At 41.0% G+C, this 18,366-nt stretch overlaps 2 protein-coding genes across 4 annotated transcripts; both read left to right on the top strand.

Annotated features, from left to right (window-relative positions):
- The first annotated feature begins 266 nt into the window (after positions 1 to 266).
- tmem173 (transmembrane protein 173) lies at positions 267 to 9,200 on the top strand. Of its 3 annotated transcripts, none has more exons than XM_022751932.1 (7): positions 267 to 315; positions 2,041 to 2,267; positions 2,672 to 2,864; positions 5,163 to 5,271; positions 5,549 to 5,793; positions 8,157 to 8,343; positions 8,761 to 9,200. In XM_022751932.1, the coding sequence occupies exons 2-7, from the start codon at positions 2,041 to 2,043 to the stop codon at positions 9,030 to 9,032; spliced, it is 1,233 nt and encodes a 410-aa protein (XP_022607653.1). In that variant the 5' UTR covers positions 267 to 315; the 3' UTR covers positions 9,033 to 9,200. The 3 variants fall into 3 exon arrangements, with proteins under 3 accessions (XP_022607653.1, XP_022607651.1, XP_022607652.1); XM_022751930.1 differs by having other exon boundaries at positions 5,139 to 5,271; XM_022751931.1 differs by lacking the exon at positions 267 to 315 and adding an exon at positions 1,765 to 1,841 and having other exon boundaries at positions 5,139 to 5,271.
- Positions 9,201 to 16,324: 7,124 nt separating this feature from the next.
- On the top strand, positions 16,325 to 18,070 carry LOC111226666 (DNA damage-inducible transcript 4-like protein). The gene is made up of 2 exons (XM_022751936.1): positions 16,325 to 16,622; positions 17,247 to 18,070. The coding sequence occupies exons 1-2, from the start codon at positions 16,445 to 16,447 to the stop codon at positions 17,690 to 17,692; spliced, it is 624 nt and encodes a 207-aa protein (XP_022607657.1). The 5' UTR covers positions 16,325 to 16,444; the 3' UTR covers positions 17,693 to 18,070.
- Positions 18,071 to 18,366: the final 296 nt, after the last annotated feature.

The following is an 18,366-nucleotide window of genomic DNA, read 5'->3' as shown; positions in this document are numbered from 1 at the left end:
CCTGCAGGCGGGAAAACCGGGCAGGCGGGAGCGGCAGGGTCTGAAATGACATGAGTTATTGACGGTGAAAAAGTGGAGCTGCCAGACAAACAGGGCGGTATGTGAGAACCATAAAACCGTCCGTAACGAGCACACCACCTTACTGTGATGTTCCGGTGACGTCATGCATCAGGCAGAGAGCTAATTTAACCGAAATCGAAACTGAAAGTTTTGGACCTTGAATAAAGGGGTGGAGAGAGCAAGGGAGGGAGAGGCATGAGGCGAACAGCAGACAAAGGATATCTCTCAAGTCTGGATCAGAGAAAACACACCAAGGTGAGTACTGACATACATTTCTTTGTCTGGTCTCATTTTGATAAACACTTTTGATAGAGTTAAACTGACTGTTCCTCAGAGGGAAATCAGAGGTTGTTTGTATTCACAGAAGCTGTAAGTTGATTATTTTGTGTTGTTATTATGTTCTGACCAATTTCACAACTTCAACCTAGGCTGTGTGCTTGAAACCTACTGCTTCATTAAACTGTATTAGATCAAATCAAATAAATTTCATTTATATACAGTAGCACCAAATCATAACTGAAGTTATCTCAGGGCACTTTTTTATATAGAGCAGGTCTGTAGTCTTTACAGAGACAATTCTCTTGTCTGATGCGATTTGAAGGTCATTTGTAACCTTCACCATTACTGTCTCTGTGCAATGATGGACTCTAAACCTCTTTGTCAAGGATCTTAGATGAAGCTGAAGCTTAGATAAAGTTCTGTCTTTTGCTGTGTCACTTATGGGACATTTACCTCATTGTAGCTCCATTACATTTTATTGCACTGTGGAATGGATGTAATTGAGTGAGTGTGTGTAACTTGCAGTACAATGGATGAGCAGAAAGCACACATATGTTAACTGCAGCTTTTGAACTGTATCCAAATCATTTAATCATAGGCAAATCTGTTTTCACTAAAGTCAGAACTTGTGGTTGATGCAGTTATTTTTATACAGCCTCATAAGGTGACAAACACACTGATGCCAAAAGGTCAAATACAGTTTTGGACAATGTTTGAAGGGATCACGAACCATACATAAACACCTTACAATATGTCTTTTGTTGGGAATCTATAAAAAAGACCCTTTAGTCCACACATTTGTTGACTAATAAGCTTGAGGAGTAACAGATGCTGGCCACCATGACAGTTCAAGATCTTAGACACAGCCTCTGTTTCCAAGTGAAAAATAAGTTAAAGGTAGATCAAGGCAATCACTTCAGCATTTCTCTTCTGTACGTGGAAACTTTCCACTATGTTTTTTTTTGGGGGGGGGGCTTTTTGTGCCTTTAATGGACAGGACAGTAGAGAGAGACAGGAAATGGGGAGGCAGAGAGAGGGGGAATGACACGCAGCCGTCCGAAGCGGCAGTTGAACCGGGGGCCAGCTGCAGCGAGGACTGTAGCCTCTATATGGTGGCGCCTGCGTAACCCACTGTGCTACACGACACCCCTTTTCACTATGTTTTATATCTCGCCACTCCCCTGTCAGTGATGTCATAGCAGCTGTATTTCTATTAACAGGGTATGGGGATAAAAAAAAGATTCTTTGCCACCACTGAGCCAGGTGTACAACATACAGGTTTCAGTCCACAGAGAGTAGAGAAGGCCTGTGCAGTTCAGAGTAAATCCAAGCTTTTAAAGTCTCATTACTTTCCCCTCAAATTTCTAACCCCACACTTCTGGATTCTGTTGTATTTACTGACTGTAATGAACATATTTTGTCACTAGGTAGAAGCTCTTATGTGACAGCTGATGATGAAGATGAAGATGTCTTGTTTGTTTGTAATGTTTTGCTGTTGTTAGGTGAGAACCTTGAATTCCCAAAATTAACTTCAAAGGAAACATTAAATATATATTTCTCACTTGACTACTACATGGTTTAGACTTGATTAAAATGGGTTTGATAAGGTTTTCGTGGTGAGCCAGCCCTACACACTGAGTGACTGATATATCTGTTTGTATGAAAGCACTCCCCTGACACTGGCTGACTGTTCCCTCACAGATGCAATGCCACCGAGATCAGGATGCTCTGATCCCTCGGCCTCGTGGGAACTTGCCCAAAGTGTGTGCTGCGACACTGGCTGCCATAACAATAGCAGGCATCGTGTTTCTGTCTCCTGAAAGGTTATTTGGCTGGGTTGCCATGGTAATACTCATCGTGACCCTTGGCCCTCTGCTGCACGGGCTGTGTCTGCTGGCAGAGGAAATGTTGTACCATTCAAACACAAGGTGAGAGATCAGTTGGAGCACAAAGAGAGACAGATTGAAGCATTCAATGCTTGTGGTCTGGTCTGCCTTTGATATATCTCTTAACAAAATTTTTTTTTGTTTGTTTTTGTGTGACTTTGCTTTGCATTGTTTTAACATTGTTCTAATTAACCGTGGATCAGTTGCTATGTGTACAGTAAAAACCCACAGACAATTATAACACGACTGCAGTTCCCCTCAGCTCTATTTAGCGTTTTAGTGTCTTTCAGCTCGTTGTCGTGGTTTTACCGCTAAATTAATGAAATGTTTCATTGATGTTAAAATGCTAAACTGAGCATTCACCAGTCCAACAGTTACACAGTGCACACATGGTAACAGGGACAACATTACCCTCTTTCCTTCTGTTATTAATTCATTTTTACCAGGTATCGAGGTCAACGGCTGCTGAGCCACGTGCTGCCAGTCTGTGGTTTGGGGGGGAAGACCCTGCTGGCTGCAGGACTGGCAGGCCTTCTGCTCTACCTGGCTGGACATCCTCTGCCACATGAAGGCCAATGTTGGAAACTCCTCTTCCTGGCCTCAGTTCTTTACACGTTTTTTAAAAGCCTAGGAGTCCTGGTGAGATCCAGACCTGACACACATACCCCTTTTCCACCAAGATGAACCTAGTGCTAGTTCTGGGCTAGTGCTTGAGCTGGTTTGTAATTGGTTCAACTTGTGATGACGTCAGTTCATACATCTCCATTTTCCCAGCAACGCTTGCGCCAAGCACATAAACAACAATGGCAGATGACATCGTAGCGTTGCAAGTGTTGCTCCTGGTTTGGTGAGCCAACATTGGCATGCAAACACGGCTGGTCCAACACATTTCTGCTGCTCGTCATGATCGCTATGATACCGCTTGTTTTTTAAAAATGGCGGTCATCTAGTTTTGGTTGGTCTTGTTGGACGCGATAACCCCACCCCCAGCTCCTGACGTAAGCAGTTCTTAGTTCTAGCCCAGCAGAGTGTTGGTGCCACCTTGGAACCGGTTTTCCCAGCAGGGGGCCAGTTCTTTGTCTGTCGAAACAAGAAAACTTGTTTCTGGCTCCGAACAAGCCCCAGAACTGCCTTGGTGGAAAAGGGGTAATGGACACCACTGGGATCTTGGTTTTTCTCTTCCGCTGTAATGCAAACATACAAAATGATAATCCCTTAAATATTACACGGTAGATGTTTGAGTGTCCTTCCAGGCTGCCATTAGTTTCCATTCATACAACCATAAATACCGTAAATGGAAACATTTGACTGTTATGGAAAATACACTGAAAGCTGTAATACACAATTGTGTGATTTGGGTGCGCTGAAGTAATTTGTAGAAAAGAGGCTACAACATAGGAAAACAGTGATACAGCCCTTTAACTTAGCATGCAGGCACCTTGTAATGTAACTGCCATTATCCCTGATAAGCACCAGTCTAGGCAAAATGTAGCTAGAAGACATTGAAATCTGGGACATCTCAACCATGTTTGTGCTTAAGCGATAACTACTGCAAACCAGTTTTGGGATTACATTTAAGATAATAATCCATATAATAATAAGGCAGTGTCATTCAGATTGTGCTTCACTGCCCATAGCTAAGAAAAGCTAATCAAATACACTTTTGAGAGGGCTAATGTTAACTACTCTCAAACACAGACGGAAATGAAGGACCAGCATTTGTCCAAAATCTCATCTCAACCCAATCTCATTAGACCCTGCAGTGAGTGTCAGGGTGTGCCGTCATACATGATCCCTCTGACAGGTGATCTACATTATATTGCTCCAAGACAATGGCTGGCCCCACTGGCTTGATAGGCAGTTTAATCTGAATACCGTGGCCCACTCAGTAGTCCAGCTGCTCTCCTTGCTCATCTTGCTCCATTAGCCTTTCAAACAGTTACTAATTAGCAACACCTCTGGCATGTCCCTTGACCTTACAAAAGAGAAAATGGTTTCAATATGTGTGAACAAGTCTACGGGGTCATCAGGTGGGTACCCTCTCAATAACTGATGTTTTGCTGAAGTTGGGCCTTGAGAGCTCAACTGTCCCAGAACCACCTCCCTCTTTACGTGCAGCCCCGCAGTCATTCAGTCACAGTGGTGGCTCAGTGTGTTACCGATTTGTTCAGACATGTACTAAACACGTTTACCATACACAGAGCTCCGGTCCAAGCTAACACAGGCCAGCGTCTCTGAGACACTTACTACACGTGCTAGCATGAAAGCATACGGTTTAGCCCAGTTCCAGCAGCCGGCAGGATACTTTCAGAAAATGAAACCAGAAATACTTCAGTCATCTTTAAAGGAAAATTCTACACTAGATAATACATTTATCTTTAACACAATATCTTTATAAGTAAAAACTGTGTCAAATGTGCTTCATGTCCTGAACAATGGGAAAAACTGGAAAGAGAAATCTCTATCTTCACAGTCCTGGTCAGTTAAGATTGTTTTAATAGAGAGGCATATTTTTACAGCTCAGCAGAGCACCACGGTAGAATTGAAAAATAGCTCAGTTTTAGCATAAGACACTTCAGACAGAAGAGTCCCTGTGAAAGACCACTTCCTGAAGGATCAGTTGATTGTAATTGAGATGGCATTTATGGAATAAAAATAGACGCAAAATTCCTTCTTCATCAGCATTGACTATAGTACTCATACTGTCCTCAAAGACTTGTATAATTTTGCTCACTCTTCAGAGAAAATGGCAGCATTATAGATTCAACCCATCTCAAGCTTTCAGCATTTAGCTGTCTCTGTGTCCTGCCTTTTTCTATCTAAAAATATGCGTGGGAAAGGGCAGCTTGGGTGCAGGGATGCCCTTTTCTTTCGCCTCCTGGGCAGAGCTGAGGTGTTGTGACATCCTTCCAGCTGTTTTCTGTGGTCGATGTGCAGGGTCCATCGGAGGTGGAGGTGTCAGACATCTGCGAGGGGAGGAAGATGAACGTAGCCCACGGCCTGGCCTGGTCCTTCTACCTGGGCTACCTGCAACTGGTGCTGCCATGTCAGTAACATCAAAACACACTACTCACACACACACACACTATGGATATTTGGTTTGTACTCATTGTCTCTTAACTTACACACCTATCATTTTCATATAAGAAGTCGTGGACCTATATCATATAATCAGTTTAGCTAGATATACTGTATATGCTTTTAAGATAACTTCTAAGCCCCAAATAGGTGGTGTTTTGGTGCATTGTAGTGATTCCGTAGATATGAATGTATGTGAATGGACACATTAAAGATGAAATGATTGAGTTGTGTGTGTATTCCAGGTCTGGAGGATTCCATCGCATCATTTCGTGCCACCCATCAGGCCAGCAGTCCCTTCTGGGGTCGTGGCTCCAGGAAGCTCCTAATCCTTATTCCTCTCAACTCCAACATCTCTCACAAGCTGGAAGATGAGGACGACAACATCCGTTTTTATGACAACCTCCCAAACAACAACATAGACAGGGCAGGAGTCCGGGGCCGTGTCTACAAGCACAGCGTCTACAGAATACAGGACGAGCATGGGAAGGTAGGTGTGAGCGTAAAATAACAAGTGTGAAACTGTGTAAATAACAGTCTAAAATGATAGTTACGGGTCAGACTTCAAGTTGATAATAAGTTATCTGTATCAGATTACAGGTAGATACATTTCTCCTCCCAGGTTCAGCGTAAAAATATTCAGTCAGTATTAAATAAGGTTATCAGAGAACCTGAAGCTTGAATGCTGAACTACTTGTGCTGCAATTCAACTCAGTGTCAGTCTTCTTATTGCCAGTGTGGGCTGAGAGACTCGGTGTGCTGATATTTTCTCCTTTGATCAGATTTGTAAAGACTGCACTGCTTAAATGTGGCGGAGCGAGAGAGAGAGCGAGAGAGAGGGAGAGAGAGAGGGAGTCACAGTAAAGTGACAGACTCAAGGGACTGTTTCCGTGTGTTTTTTTTTTCCCCCCAATATTTCAAGATAGCGCGTCAGTGTGTTCTATATTCAATGTTTTTGATGTAGCAAATCTAACAGTGATTGTACTCAAACTGGCTCTGTATTTTAGTCAAGGGAAGGGAAGTTTGGGGCTTCAGAGAAAGCATCCTGTGTTTCATGTCAGACCAAAAATAGCCACCAGTTATTTCAAAGTGATTACCAGAACAAGGTTGTGGCTGTATTTTGCAGGTGCAGTCACTACACAGAGTGAGATGATGATGAATGTTTGGCTTTAATTCCAATACACTTACGTACGAGTTTTAGGTGCTTGTTTATTTTTATAATTCTACCTCACATTTTACTATCTATCATACTATCATACTTTTGGCTTCTTTACATTTGTCCGACATCTGTAGTTACTTCACAGATTAAGATTTTACATATGAAATGTGATTATGTGGATGCAACTAATGGTTGTTTTCACTGTAGATTAATCTGATGATCACTATTTTAATCATTCAGATAACTGCTTAATCTGTAAAATGTGAATAAAAATGTCCACCACAGAGTTCATTATGACATCTTCATAGCTGACATCTTCAAGCCTGAAGAGATTCAGTTTACAATTATATAAAAGACAGAAAAGCTGAAACAATGAATTGTTGGAGATATTGATTGAAAAATTACAATTGTCAAAATAATTGCCAATTAATTTTCTGTTCTTACTTCACTATAGTAAATATGAAGTATGTAAAGTAAAGTATGTAGTAGGTAAAAAGAGCTGTACTTTGACCAGCTAGAACATTAAAATTCAGCTTAAATATAGATGCATTAGTAATAATATTTCAATGATATATACACTGAAGAACCAAAACACACACACCCAAGGCTCATCAATGTGGAGGGCAACAAAGGCTGTCCCGTCTGGTCTGAACCCAGTGAAGGGCGACTGGCACAAGCTGCAGAAAACTTTAATAGTAGTTATGGGAGAAATGTGTGCATCACACTCTGCTGCACAGTTACACAGTCTTTAAAAGAGACTGTACCCTTTGATAGATGAGGCAACACAGTTTTCAGATGTAAGAGGAAGCTTGTGTTACCTCATCTAGTTTTATTGCGTATGAATGTAATATCTCGTCAATACAACATTAATATGTCTGGTATGACCAGTAGTTTACAGAGCTGACGTTAGCAAACTTTAGACAGATGTTACTTTATAAACCGAAGTTGCTGAGTCATTTTGCTGACTTGAGAACTCTTCTGTGCGTGGGCTGCAGTTACAGAAAAATGTACTGTCATCATGTACCCTTACTGTCACTTGTGACCACAGTGTTTGCTGTTCAGCAAGGGTTACATAGTATTGAGTAAGTTACATAGTAAGTGAACATTTTGCTTATAATGTTTATAACTGTGACTCTGAATGCAGGATTCTACTTGTGAAATATTTTCATATTGTTGCATTGCAGCTTTTACTCAAGTAAAAGATCTGAGTATCTCTTCCACCACTGAAACAAACTGATGTTCAACCTCACATGAATGACTGAACCCTGTCTGCCTTACCTTACTTATGGCTGATGGCTTTATTGGTATTTCTATTGATAAGAATATATTTCGCTCTAAACCTTTCAGCATAGCTTTAGGCATTAGTTTTCTTGTTTTGAATATACTTTGAGTCACAAAAGAAACACTTTACTTTGAGATATAAAAATATCATATTCAGAGTGTAGTACATAAGCTCCCTTCCATACACAGCGTGAGTACCATCTCCTGGTTAAACCTGAGAACTCACCAGGGGAGGACTAACATACTGACGTACAGTAACAGCACCATCTACCTGTAAAATATGGTAATCAAACATTTCTGGTGCAAGAGTGCCACAAGCTTTTAAAGGATTATCTGTTCAGGAAATGCATCTATCTCTGTTTTTTTTTTTTTTTTATGTGTGTGCATGTGTGTATGTGTGTGTGTTTCAACAGGCCCATGAGTGTGTGGTGGAGTATGCGACGCCCTTGCTGACACTCTACAAGATGTCCCAGCAGAGCAGTGCTGGTTTTGGGGAGCCTGAGCGCAGGCAGCAGGTCCTACTCTTCTACAGGACCCTGCAGGACATCCTGGAGCACTCGCTGGAGTGTCGCAACCACTACAAACTCATCCTCCTCAACGGTACGAGGACAGCCAAGTGTGTGTCTGTCTGTGTGCGTGTTAGTGTGAGGGAACACACCTTGTGGCATGAGACAGACTGCTTTTAGGGGGATTTCAGGTTTTAGCTTATCCACTTCCCCACAAGGACTTACAATCAGGATTTGTGTGTTTATGGAGTGTTTTTGCAATTTATGTATTTTTAAAAAGGTTTTGTTACACAGCGGCCTTATGCTGCATGGTGTACAGCTAAAAGGAAGAGTGAAGGTCAGAGTGTCAGCGCTGGGGACTTTTCTGGCTTCGTTCCTGTTATCTTGGCCTCGTGTGATGGCAGTGAGGAAGCCAGCCACACCTTTCAAACAGAATGAGCTCAGAACAGTGAAAATGATTAGAGGCAGCACGCTTAAACAAACCATACATCCTGTTTCCCTCTTCTTCTAGACGAGCATGAGGACGACCCTCACTTCCTGTCCAAGGCCATACTCAGACATCTGCAGCAGCAGGAGAAAGAGGAGTTCTACCTCACCCCGCCTCCTCAACAGGAGATGGTGCACCCATTAGCGAATATTTCAAGTGCCCCGCCGCTCATGAATGGCGAGTGGCACCATCCCGAGCCAATGAGCAGAGAGCCCACGCTCATGTACAGCCTGGAGGAACCTTTACCTCTGAAGGAACCTGTTGAGGACACCGACTATTACCACGGACAAACATAAACAGGAAACAACCACTGTGTTTCATGTCTGTCATGCTATATTCTTCTTGTGCCAAACTGAAAGTTTGGGAATTAAAAATGCTACATTTCATTCATCGAGGTTTTATATACAGACCCTAACTGAGTATCATCTGCCTGTGTCTGAATTAATATCTGAAAATATCAAATAAATACAAACAGTTGTTTAGAGTAAGAAGAAGAGTTGTGTTTTATCTGACCTTTTCTTTACTGAACAGTTTGGTTGGTGACATGTCCCAGAGACTGAGGAGCGGCCTGTCCAGTCACTGGAACAGAGAAGTTCAGACACTGACAGATTAAGATATGAGCAATCTGTGCGAATATGTACTGACTTATCTTAAGAGATCGCTCTGTGTGTAAACGGATGTATTGATCAGTCCACAGCACTGACATTCAAACAGTATGTGTACATTGGAAAAACCCTGGACAGACTGTGCAGGGAGCACATCTTGCTTTAGAGCAGAGGTAGTGAAGTTGTTTAGAAGAGAGTTTGTCATCGTCCTTCCTCCTTCAGAGAACAGGACATGATCTTCTGCACACAATGGCCCATTCAGTTAATATATAGTTAATTTAAGAGTCTGAACAAAGGTTGCGTCACATCCTGTACTTCTGTGGACACTACCAGACGGCTCACTGAATAGTCTTTGCCTCATTTTAAAATTGAACCCAGTTAATGTTTTGAAGAACTCACAGTGGGATATTTAAAATGCAACGATTTTGCCCTCAACAAATTCTGTAAACATGATTAAATGCATGAATGATGATGATTTATAATAGTTTTATTAGTGAAGTAAAATGACTATCATTTTGAAGTCAAAATGGACATTTATTATGGGTGAAACAGAGCTACAGGTAGACCAGGAGAAAGAGAAAAATGGGGAAAGTCCCGAAGGCAGTAGAGCTCAGAAAAAGACATGTTTGGCAGAGTGGGGGTTGGAGGAATACAATGTACAAGAGTGTGTTTTATGACTGCATAAACAAAAGAAGCAGTCACAAGACACCTGACACCACGCCTGTTTATCTGCATCTCACATGTACACACACACACACACACACACACACTTCATGACCTGCAGCACTGCAGCTGAAACAGCTCGGTGAGGTTGCATCAGATACATTAACAGCCTGTCTGTCGTCTCGACGGAGCAGAGGTGGGAAGGACAGAGGGATCTGATCTAGAGCACACTGCATTTACCACACAGCTTTTGAATAGTGCATATTGTAGCGCGTAGATTACAAAAAAAAGGGAATAAAACAATAGAGCATTGTTGGAACCTCAGCGGCACTTTGCATGAAGTAGGCTTGATAAGTTAGCATGAGGCTCTTTCAGATAGTGATTCCCAACCCCAACGGATATGATGAAAGAAATTCTGTTACACAAAATATATTTTGACTTTTCCTGGTGTCATTCTGTATATTTTTTGTATCTCTTGATCCTCTAAAAATCCTTCAAAATTTAAGTCAGAGATGGAAAACTAGTCTTCTTTGGCTGAACTGCTCATAACCTCCAGACTGAGGCCATTCCCTCTGATGAAGAGTCACAAGTAGACTTTCAAAGGAATAGTTCAACATGTTTTTACGTTTCTGTTTGACAGAATCAAGCTGTTTCCCATCGCTTTCGGTCTTGATGCAATGCTAAGCTAATTGCTGGCTCTTTCATATCACACAGACAGATAAGAGCGGCACCATTCTTCTCATCCAGCTATAACCATATTTCCAAAGGGTATCACAAGTCAAAAAGTTTGGAAACCACTGTTTGAAGGTTTGAAGGTTTTGTAGGTCTAAAGTTCACTTGCACTACAGGAGCTCTGATAATTCACACACATTACACACATACAATACAAGAGTCTTGGTCACCAGTTTAAGACCTCTGATAACACAGTCTGAACAAATGAAGTACACAAAATATACTTTCTTTATCAGAGACCGCTACTGTGAAGCTTGTCAGCTTTGGTCAGGTGCACAAACCTCAAACATAAAAATATACTTTCTTTTCTCCATTTCATTTTACTGTAACCTGAAATCCTCTGGGTTTTTCCTGCTGTTGAACAGAAAACAGTCATGTGATGGCAATGTAGAATTATTTTAGACATTTTTTATAGTAAACAGTATTTGATTAATTAAAGAAATATTTATAATTGATGATCTAGAGCAAAAACAATAACTAGTTTTAGCCCTAAACTAAACTGTGGACAGTGGTGTATTCTTAACACAGCATGACGCTTTAGCTGTAGCAGGCAATAGAAGTGTATATATCAATAACTTGTGCTCATTTGGATGCTGATACGAATTAGTGTGTGTTTTGACCATGTTCCCTCTTTGTTACATAAGGATTTTAAAAAACAACACTCACACAGATATGTGAGTTTTAGTAGTGGCCACAGGAGACAGGTCTGACCTGTTCTCAACTGAAAACACCACATCCCAGCCAGCTGACATCAGCTGACACTGATGGTGATGGATGGATAACACTGGCACCATTGTGACTGAGTTTACACAGAGCAGGACACTGACTGTTTACTGAAGCAGATTTAAGGAGACTGAATATCAGTGACCTGAGCTCATCTGAAGTAGTGATAACTCTGTTTCAGTTCATGGGATTATTGAATGACACACTTGTTAAGGGCGTACCTAGAGTCCATGACTCCATGAGACATTAAACCTGTGACCATCATCACTCACAGTTTGTAATATTTGTTCAAGGTGAGTTTGAAAATGCAATTTTTCTATGCATTAGAGAAGAAATTCATTTGGAACTGGCAAAAACTGAGAAGACAAATTTGAAATGGTAAATAATTAATAAATTAATAAAACATGAATTGTGCTGTGTGTTTTAAAAACACATAAAAAGGCACATACAGACACACACACACATACACACACACACATACACACACACACACACACACACACACACACACACACAGGTCAATATTGGTAAGGCAGTGAGTGCACATTATCACCACAAGCTGTAGTTCCCCTGCAGTTCCACCGAAAAACACTTCCTCCTTGGTGGCAAGTCTTTCTGACGACAGCCTCTGGTGTGAATGTGATTGGCCGTCAGCTGAGATGCCACAGAAGGGAGATTACCCAAGAAGGTGAGTCAGGCAAGTGAGGTTAACCTGCAGAAGCACTACCTTCCTACTCTCACGTCATGCCAGCAGGGAAAATTTTAAGGAAAGCAGTAGTAGCTGTGTGTGTGTGTGTGTGTGTGTGTGTGTGTGTGTGTCTTGTGGTCCTGAGAAGAACAAGACATTGTTCAACTGAAATTTTACGATGAACCCTGATACCAGACCAACTGAAGGGAATATTAATGACTATTCTGATAACAGTTTCCACAGTTTCCTCTACAGCACAAATAGTTTGCGAAGTTTGTTCCATATATGCCTCTCAGACAAACTTTTCACAAACCTTTACCTGTGGCCTAATGCATATAATACACTTTACTTATAGCACACAATGATAGCAGTTTACAATGAAATGAAAATCAGAAAAAGTTAAATAAATGGCAGATTTGGGAACAGGGGTTCAGGGAGGTGACAGGGCCAAGACCACGGTGCCCCTAAACGTTAACTGCTTTAAAACTGATGAAGAGCGGCTCAGAGGACAAAGTGGGGATGATAGAACTGTCCTGGAACAAGGATGTGCAGCTGGAGCTTAGTAAGATATTGAACTGAAAAGTGCATCTGGCTTTCCAGATGCAAGAACCGCTGCTCTACTTGATTTTAATCATGCGTGTGTTGCCTCCTTTTGTTTTTTTTGTATTTCTGTATTGTGTGTTGTTTTATTGTGTCTGGGCATTGCCTTCTTTTCTGCTTTGCAAAAAAAAAAAATTAATAAAAATATGTTTGAAAAAAAAGAGTCAGGGAAAGGCAGCTGAAAACCAGTGATTGTTTATATTTCCTATTTCCTCAGTAATATGATGAAGCACTACAGTATTTCTTATAAGTCTCCCTTTGTAAACACATTGTGGATTCATTTTGAAGGAATATTTTTCATGGTGGTGGGAGTTACCGTGCATAAACCTTATGCACCTGATGGAGAAGCAAAACACAGTCCTGTGTTTAGTGGATACGCTTCCGATGCTCCACCAGGTGTGAGTGTGTGTCTGAGCAGCGTGTGTCAGAACATGTGACTCAACCTGTGAGTAAGGCAGGGCTCATGCCACCTGTCTAGACCTGATGTGCTCATACACACACACACACACACACACACACACACACACATACACACACAAACACACACACACACTTTACTGAAATTTCGAGTCGATACACTAGAAGCAGATATGAAAATTAAATTTATTGGGAAGTGACATAAAGATTACCTGATGAGATTAAGAGGAGGATATTTTAGGGAACTAGTTTCTCAATAAAATCTTTGGTAAGGTCTAATGTGCGCATTATATATTTTGACTCTAATCGTCAGAGAGACCATGTTTCACTATGACTACTGTAAATTTTATAACAAAACTATTTCTATCCAAGAAAAGAAATGTCAAGAGAATAGCAACTGATCAAAATATGTGCAATTTTTCTAAGTTACTCAACATTTTTGTCCGACTATGAGCTAAACTGTCCTCTGTGGAGGAATGCCTATGGCTTCAGTGTTCCTACTGAGTCAGTGTCAAGGGGGTTTGAAGACTTCTCTGTCCTGGGGCGATTAGTGCTTTGTCAAATAAAAGAAAACAGGTGGGATGACTCTGACTGTCCCTGTGTCTGGACGTAAGATTTAAAGAGATTGCTCCAAGAATGGACAACACCCAGTCTGAGGAGCTCCAAACATAAACAAATTTAAAAACACCTTGGAGGGAATTTAGTACTTACTGTACATCTGTTAGTAACTATATGTTGCAATTTATTATTTCTGTTTATTTTTTGTAATGTTTTTGTGCGCCTACATTACCCACAACGCAACTCGACAGCCAACAGTTGGGTTGGAGATCCAGGTGTTTTATGCTAGTGGTGGCTAATGTAGGCAGATCGCCTGAAGCAGAGAAGCTGCTAGCCTTACACAGAAAAGTGGAGCTTGTTTGTTAAAACCTAATGCCTACATTACCCACAGTGCAACTCGACCGCCAACAGTTGGGTTGGAGATTCAGGTGGTGTCCTCACTTCTTTGAGATGAGTTTCAAACTTGTAGTCTTCAGCCTCGACCAACGCTGATTCAAGTGACATCATTTGAGGTCATTTATCAGACTTCACACAGCTCCCTCTGCAGCCACAAAAGGCCTTATACAATGTAGTATGTAGGAGTACCACCCAACACCTGGAAACAAACTTTGATGTGGAGTTCCCCTTTTAAATGTCCATGTGTTCTCATTGGCCTACGTTCTTAATATTAGTTTATCAGCCATAGCAGCAGCCTGTAATCTGTAGTAAAAGAACATCTCTGCTCTGAAAGGCTGTTGTGGTTGTCAGTTTCTCTTATGACATTGAAAACGCCCAGTGCATGTGATAATATCTTAACACCATTATGTGTGACACATACAATGTATATTGATCACTGGCTGGTAGATTTCCATTGCAGCATATTTCATTTTATTAGTAGTTTTAAATTATATAATTTATTATAAATTATTTAGGTTCTTTACTTAAGGACATCAATGTAATAATTATTTTACAAGTAAAGGCCCTGCATTAAAAATGCATCAAAAATAATAGTACTATACCAAATTTAGAATGAAAAGTAAAAGTACTTATGGACAAAACTGTACCCTGTAAGTGTTATACAATTATCTTATTACTTGATATGTAAGCATCAGTTTAACATTGGTGATTGAGATGGATCTACATTTCGCTTGCCCAGTAACATTTTTTTATGTGTCTGTAGTTTCTTAATAATTTTATAGGAAGTTTCCTCCAAAAAACTACAAAACCACTAGAAACTTTATTTTCCATATGTGTGAAACGCTTGCTGCTGACAAATTTTGCATTTTACATTTTCAGCTGTCACTGTCTTGTTAGCGGTTCCCTGAATTTAATTAACTGTGTGTGCCAATTAAAAACCAAGAGGCTACATAACTCTTTCAGTGATGATTTCATGTTGGAAATCATGAGGAAATGAAGGACCTAAAATACAGTGTTATCATACTGTTTGGTAGTGTAACCTATAACGCTGCTTGATATTTTATTAGCAATTTATACAGTTAATTGGCAGTTTATTAGGTACAACAAGCTAAATCTAATGTAGTCTAATGCATGCAATAAATCCTCCTTCATGAAGGTTATAATGTTCAGTTTTTATTAAAATTGTTTTGGAGGTGTTGATTCGCCTGTTTGGAGGCTGTAGTCTGTGGTGCTGCTGAACTGTATTGCCTTATATGTTATTTATTCTCCCCTCACTGATATAAATTGGGTTGACTATCATAAAATGATCATAAAGTTAAATCAACACATCTCTGAAGCTTCAATAAAAACTGAACATTAAAACCTTTGTGAAGGAAGGATTTATTGCAGGACTGCTCTATGAGACTTGGACTGCAAGCAATGATTTGTCATTATTGATTAATCTGCCAATTATTTATTAGTTGTTAAGGCTGTTAAATGTCAGAAAAGTACATGTAAAGCCAGTCACGTTCTCCCAGAGCTCCCATTTTCAAATATCTTGTTTTGTCCAATCAACAGTCGAAAATATAAAAAATATTCAGTTCTTAACGATATAAAAATGAGAAAAGGCTAAACTTCTCTCATTAGAGGAGTGGGAACAAGAAAACTTAAAAAAAAAATTAACTTGAAAAATGGCTCATACAATTATTAAATTATCACAGCTGCTAATTAATTTTGTAAGTGATGAACTGACTTATTGTTTCAGCTCTATACAGTATTACACTGCATTAGTTTTAGCTAAGTGAACCTAATAAACTGGCAACAGAGTGTATGTCTTGGATGAAAACTAATACGCAAGTAACTTGTAACTACAACTGTCAGAAAAATGTACTGTACCAAAAAGTAGCATATTTCCCTGTAAAATATATGTGGAATACGAAATGTAAATAAAGTACAAGTAAATAAATGTCCTCCTAAATTGCACCTATTGTCATTATCAATTATTATCAATTTGTTTTGTAAGTTTAGCTAAATTCAGTCCAACTCTGTGGATAATGAGACTATTAAAGTAGTCTTATATTACTTTACAGTGACTGGCTGACTGTTAGCTGTACGTGACAGGGATCAGCTCTTCTCCTGTGCAATGCCCGGACATGTTGCGTGAGTTCAGGAACTTTCTCGGCCCCGCCCACACGTGAGAGCTCAGCTGATGCAACCGGCGACTCCTCCGGTATAAAAGCTGCGCACTCGCCGCTCACAGTCGCTCGTCTCAGTTAACTTAATACATGGAGAAAATACAAACCGGACGTTTGGAGGAGACACCGGAGCTTTACAAACAGGAATCAGGATGGTCTATACCACGGCTCTGCTCTTTGGACACGGAGTGCCCGTCTTGTCGGAGGAAGAAAGCGTCGTAGAGATGATAGGAAAGTACCTCTCCCAGCTTACATCCCCGGGCCGAAAGACGAGCTCAGCCCGGCGGGGTAGCGTCGAGAGCTGCGATGAGACAGACAGCAACTCGCCATGTAAGTTGTTTTAAAAGTTAAATGTAATTGAAACTACAAAAACTTATTTTTTAAAACAGCTTTTCAGTCGGTTCTAGTTGACAGTAACTAATAAAAACCGCAGAACACTCACCTAATTACAGTTGAATATTAATGCGCTATCATGATTAAAATAACCATAATCTTTATATTGGAACTAGACCTTTAATATTTGGCGCAAGAACTAATTAATTACCTAATCTCAGTGATGGGGATGTGTCTGATGTAAGTGACTGAGGTGTTGGATCAGCTGATGACAGAGTAAGCTGGGCTCCTCCTCTCAGCTGCTGATACAAAGACAATACTCTGATGAATCTGGGGTTTCAGAGCAGCAATGAGACATGATGCATGACCACATGATAGACATAGTGGCAAAAGTGAAACGGCAGAGTGAGGGTCAAAGTCTTGCACTACATCTCAGTGATGTAGTGTTTAGGGTAAATTGTAAGCTCTCGTCATTAGAGAAACTATGAATACACTGTCATGGCTTTGACTGCCAGTGGCTGTCAGCATAGATGTTAAACTTTTATAGAGATGAACTTACTGTTTAATATACTGTGGGTTAATGCCACTTATTCTAACAGCACTCTTGGTCTCTTTCCACAGTGTACAACCTGGATGCTGGTTTGGAGCATGAAGAGCGGCTCCTTCAGCAGGATGTGACCCAGCAGATAGAGCGCTGTCTGACAGAGGCCAAGGCGTCCACCCTCCACTGCCAGGTGCTGCTGCTGCCACACCAGATGACCACCAAGGTCGGCCAGGACGTGGTGCACTTCTCAGCTGATGAGCCCTGTGGGCTCCGTGGCGCCTCTATCAAGGTGTATGTGGAGTGCAAAGATGGCCTGAAGTCTGTGGGGAGCGTCTTCCCAGACCCGAGTGTCACGCCCACATTTGAACTGTCTGTGATCTTAAAGGCAGACAAGGATGGCGGCTGGCCGCCGCTCAAGCACATCTTTGGTACCAACAAAGTGTTGAAGCTGAGACCAGAGTACCGGCTGGTGAAGAGGAAGCTCTACTCCTCCGCCAGTCCTGTCATCCATGATTTCCATTAGGGGTGAAGTTGAGATTGTGAACCCCCGTTCCACTGTTTACCTCTTCGTTAGTGTTTGAATGTTATTTTAAGGCTAGACGCACAAAGTCTAGCCTGGCAAGATGCGGAAAATGCTGGATTTTCTCTGTGTTGAATAAGAAAGTGGATTGTTCTTTGTTTTATGTATGAATGTCTTAGAGCAGGAGGTAACACTGCTTGTTTTCCTACACTGTAGCCAATATGACTGCAGTATTTTGCACAGAACAGTTGACTGTTAGTGTACACTGTAAACATGAACACATCCTCCCAGGAATGGGCGGGTCTCACTCCTGAAGTGTGCTGTACTTTTGCTACTGTTTGTTACTTTTGTTATTTATGAGACTTTGAAATAAATGTTGTTACACCACTACTACTTAGTCCTGTGCTTGCATCAGTGTACTGTTACTTTACTGGCTACCTAAGTGACATGTTGCTCCCCCAGCACACCTATTATACATTTTGTTGCTGACCACATCATGGGGCCTGCTGGTGCTTCATGACTTGCTTGCGTAGCTTGTGTTTCGATTTGTTCACAATAGAGGAAAAATGATTACACAATATTGAGTGTGCTAGATGTTTTCAATGAGCCCATTCAGAACAGTGAATGTGGCTGGTGACAGATTACCAAGAAAGCTAAGACTAGAAGTTGCAAAAGAA

The sequence above is a fragment of the Seriola dumerili genome, unplaced genomic scaffold, assembly GCF_002260705.1.
Source record: "Seriola dumerili isolate Sdu_G_001 unplaced genomic scaffold, Sdu_1.0 BDQW01000161.1, whole genome shotgun sequence".
NCBI classification, from domain to species: domain Eukaryota; kingdom Metazoa; phylum Chordata; class Actinopteri; order Carangiformes; family Carangidae; genus Seriola; species Seriola dumerili.
This window is presented reverse-complemented; position numbering and strand designations above follow the sequence as displayed.

What these genes read in the sequence shown, in the direction of transcription:
- LOC111226666 (XM_022751936.1), top strand. Translation starts at nt 16,445, where the DNA reads ATGGTCTATACCACGGCTCTGCTCTTTGGACACGGAGTGCCCGTCTTG. An exon ending in GACAGACAGCAACTCGCCAT is followed by an intron (nt 16,623 to 17,246) that starts GTAAGTTGTTTT and finishes CTCTTTCCACAG; the next exon opens with TGTACAACCTGGATGCTGGT.
- tmem173 (XM_022751930.1), top strand. Translation starts at nt 2,041, where the DNA reads ATGCAATGCCACCGAGATCAGGATGCTCTGATCCCTCGGCCTCGTGGG. An exon ending in TTGTACCATTCAAACACAAG is followed by an intron (nt 2,268 to 2,671) that starts GTGAGAGATCAG and finishes CATTTTTACCAG; the next exon opens with GTATCGAGGTCAACGGCTGC. An exon ending in TTAAAAGCCTAGGAGTCCTG is followed by an intron (nt 2,865 to 5,138) that starts GTGAGATCCAGA and finishes ACATCCTTCCAG; the next exon opens with CTGTTTTCTGTGGTCGATGT.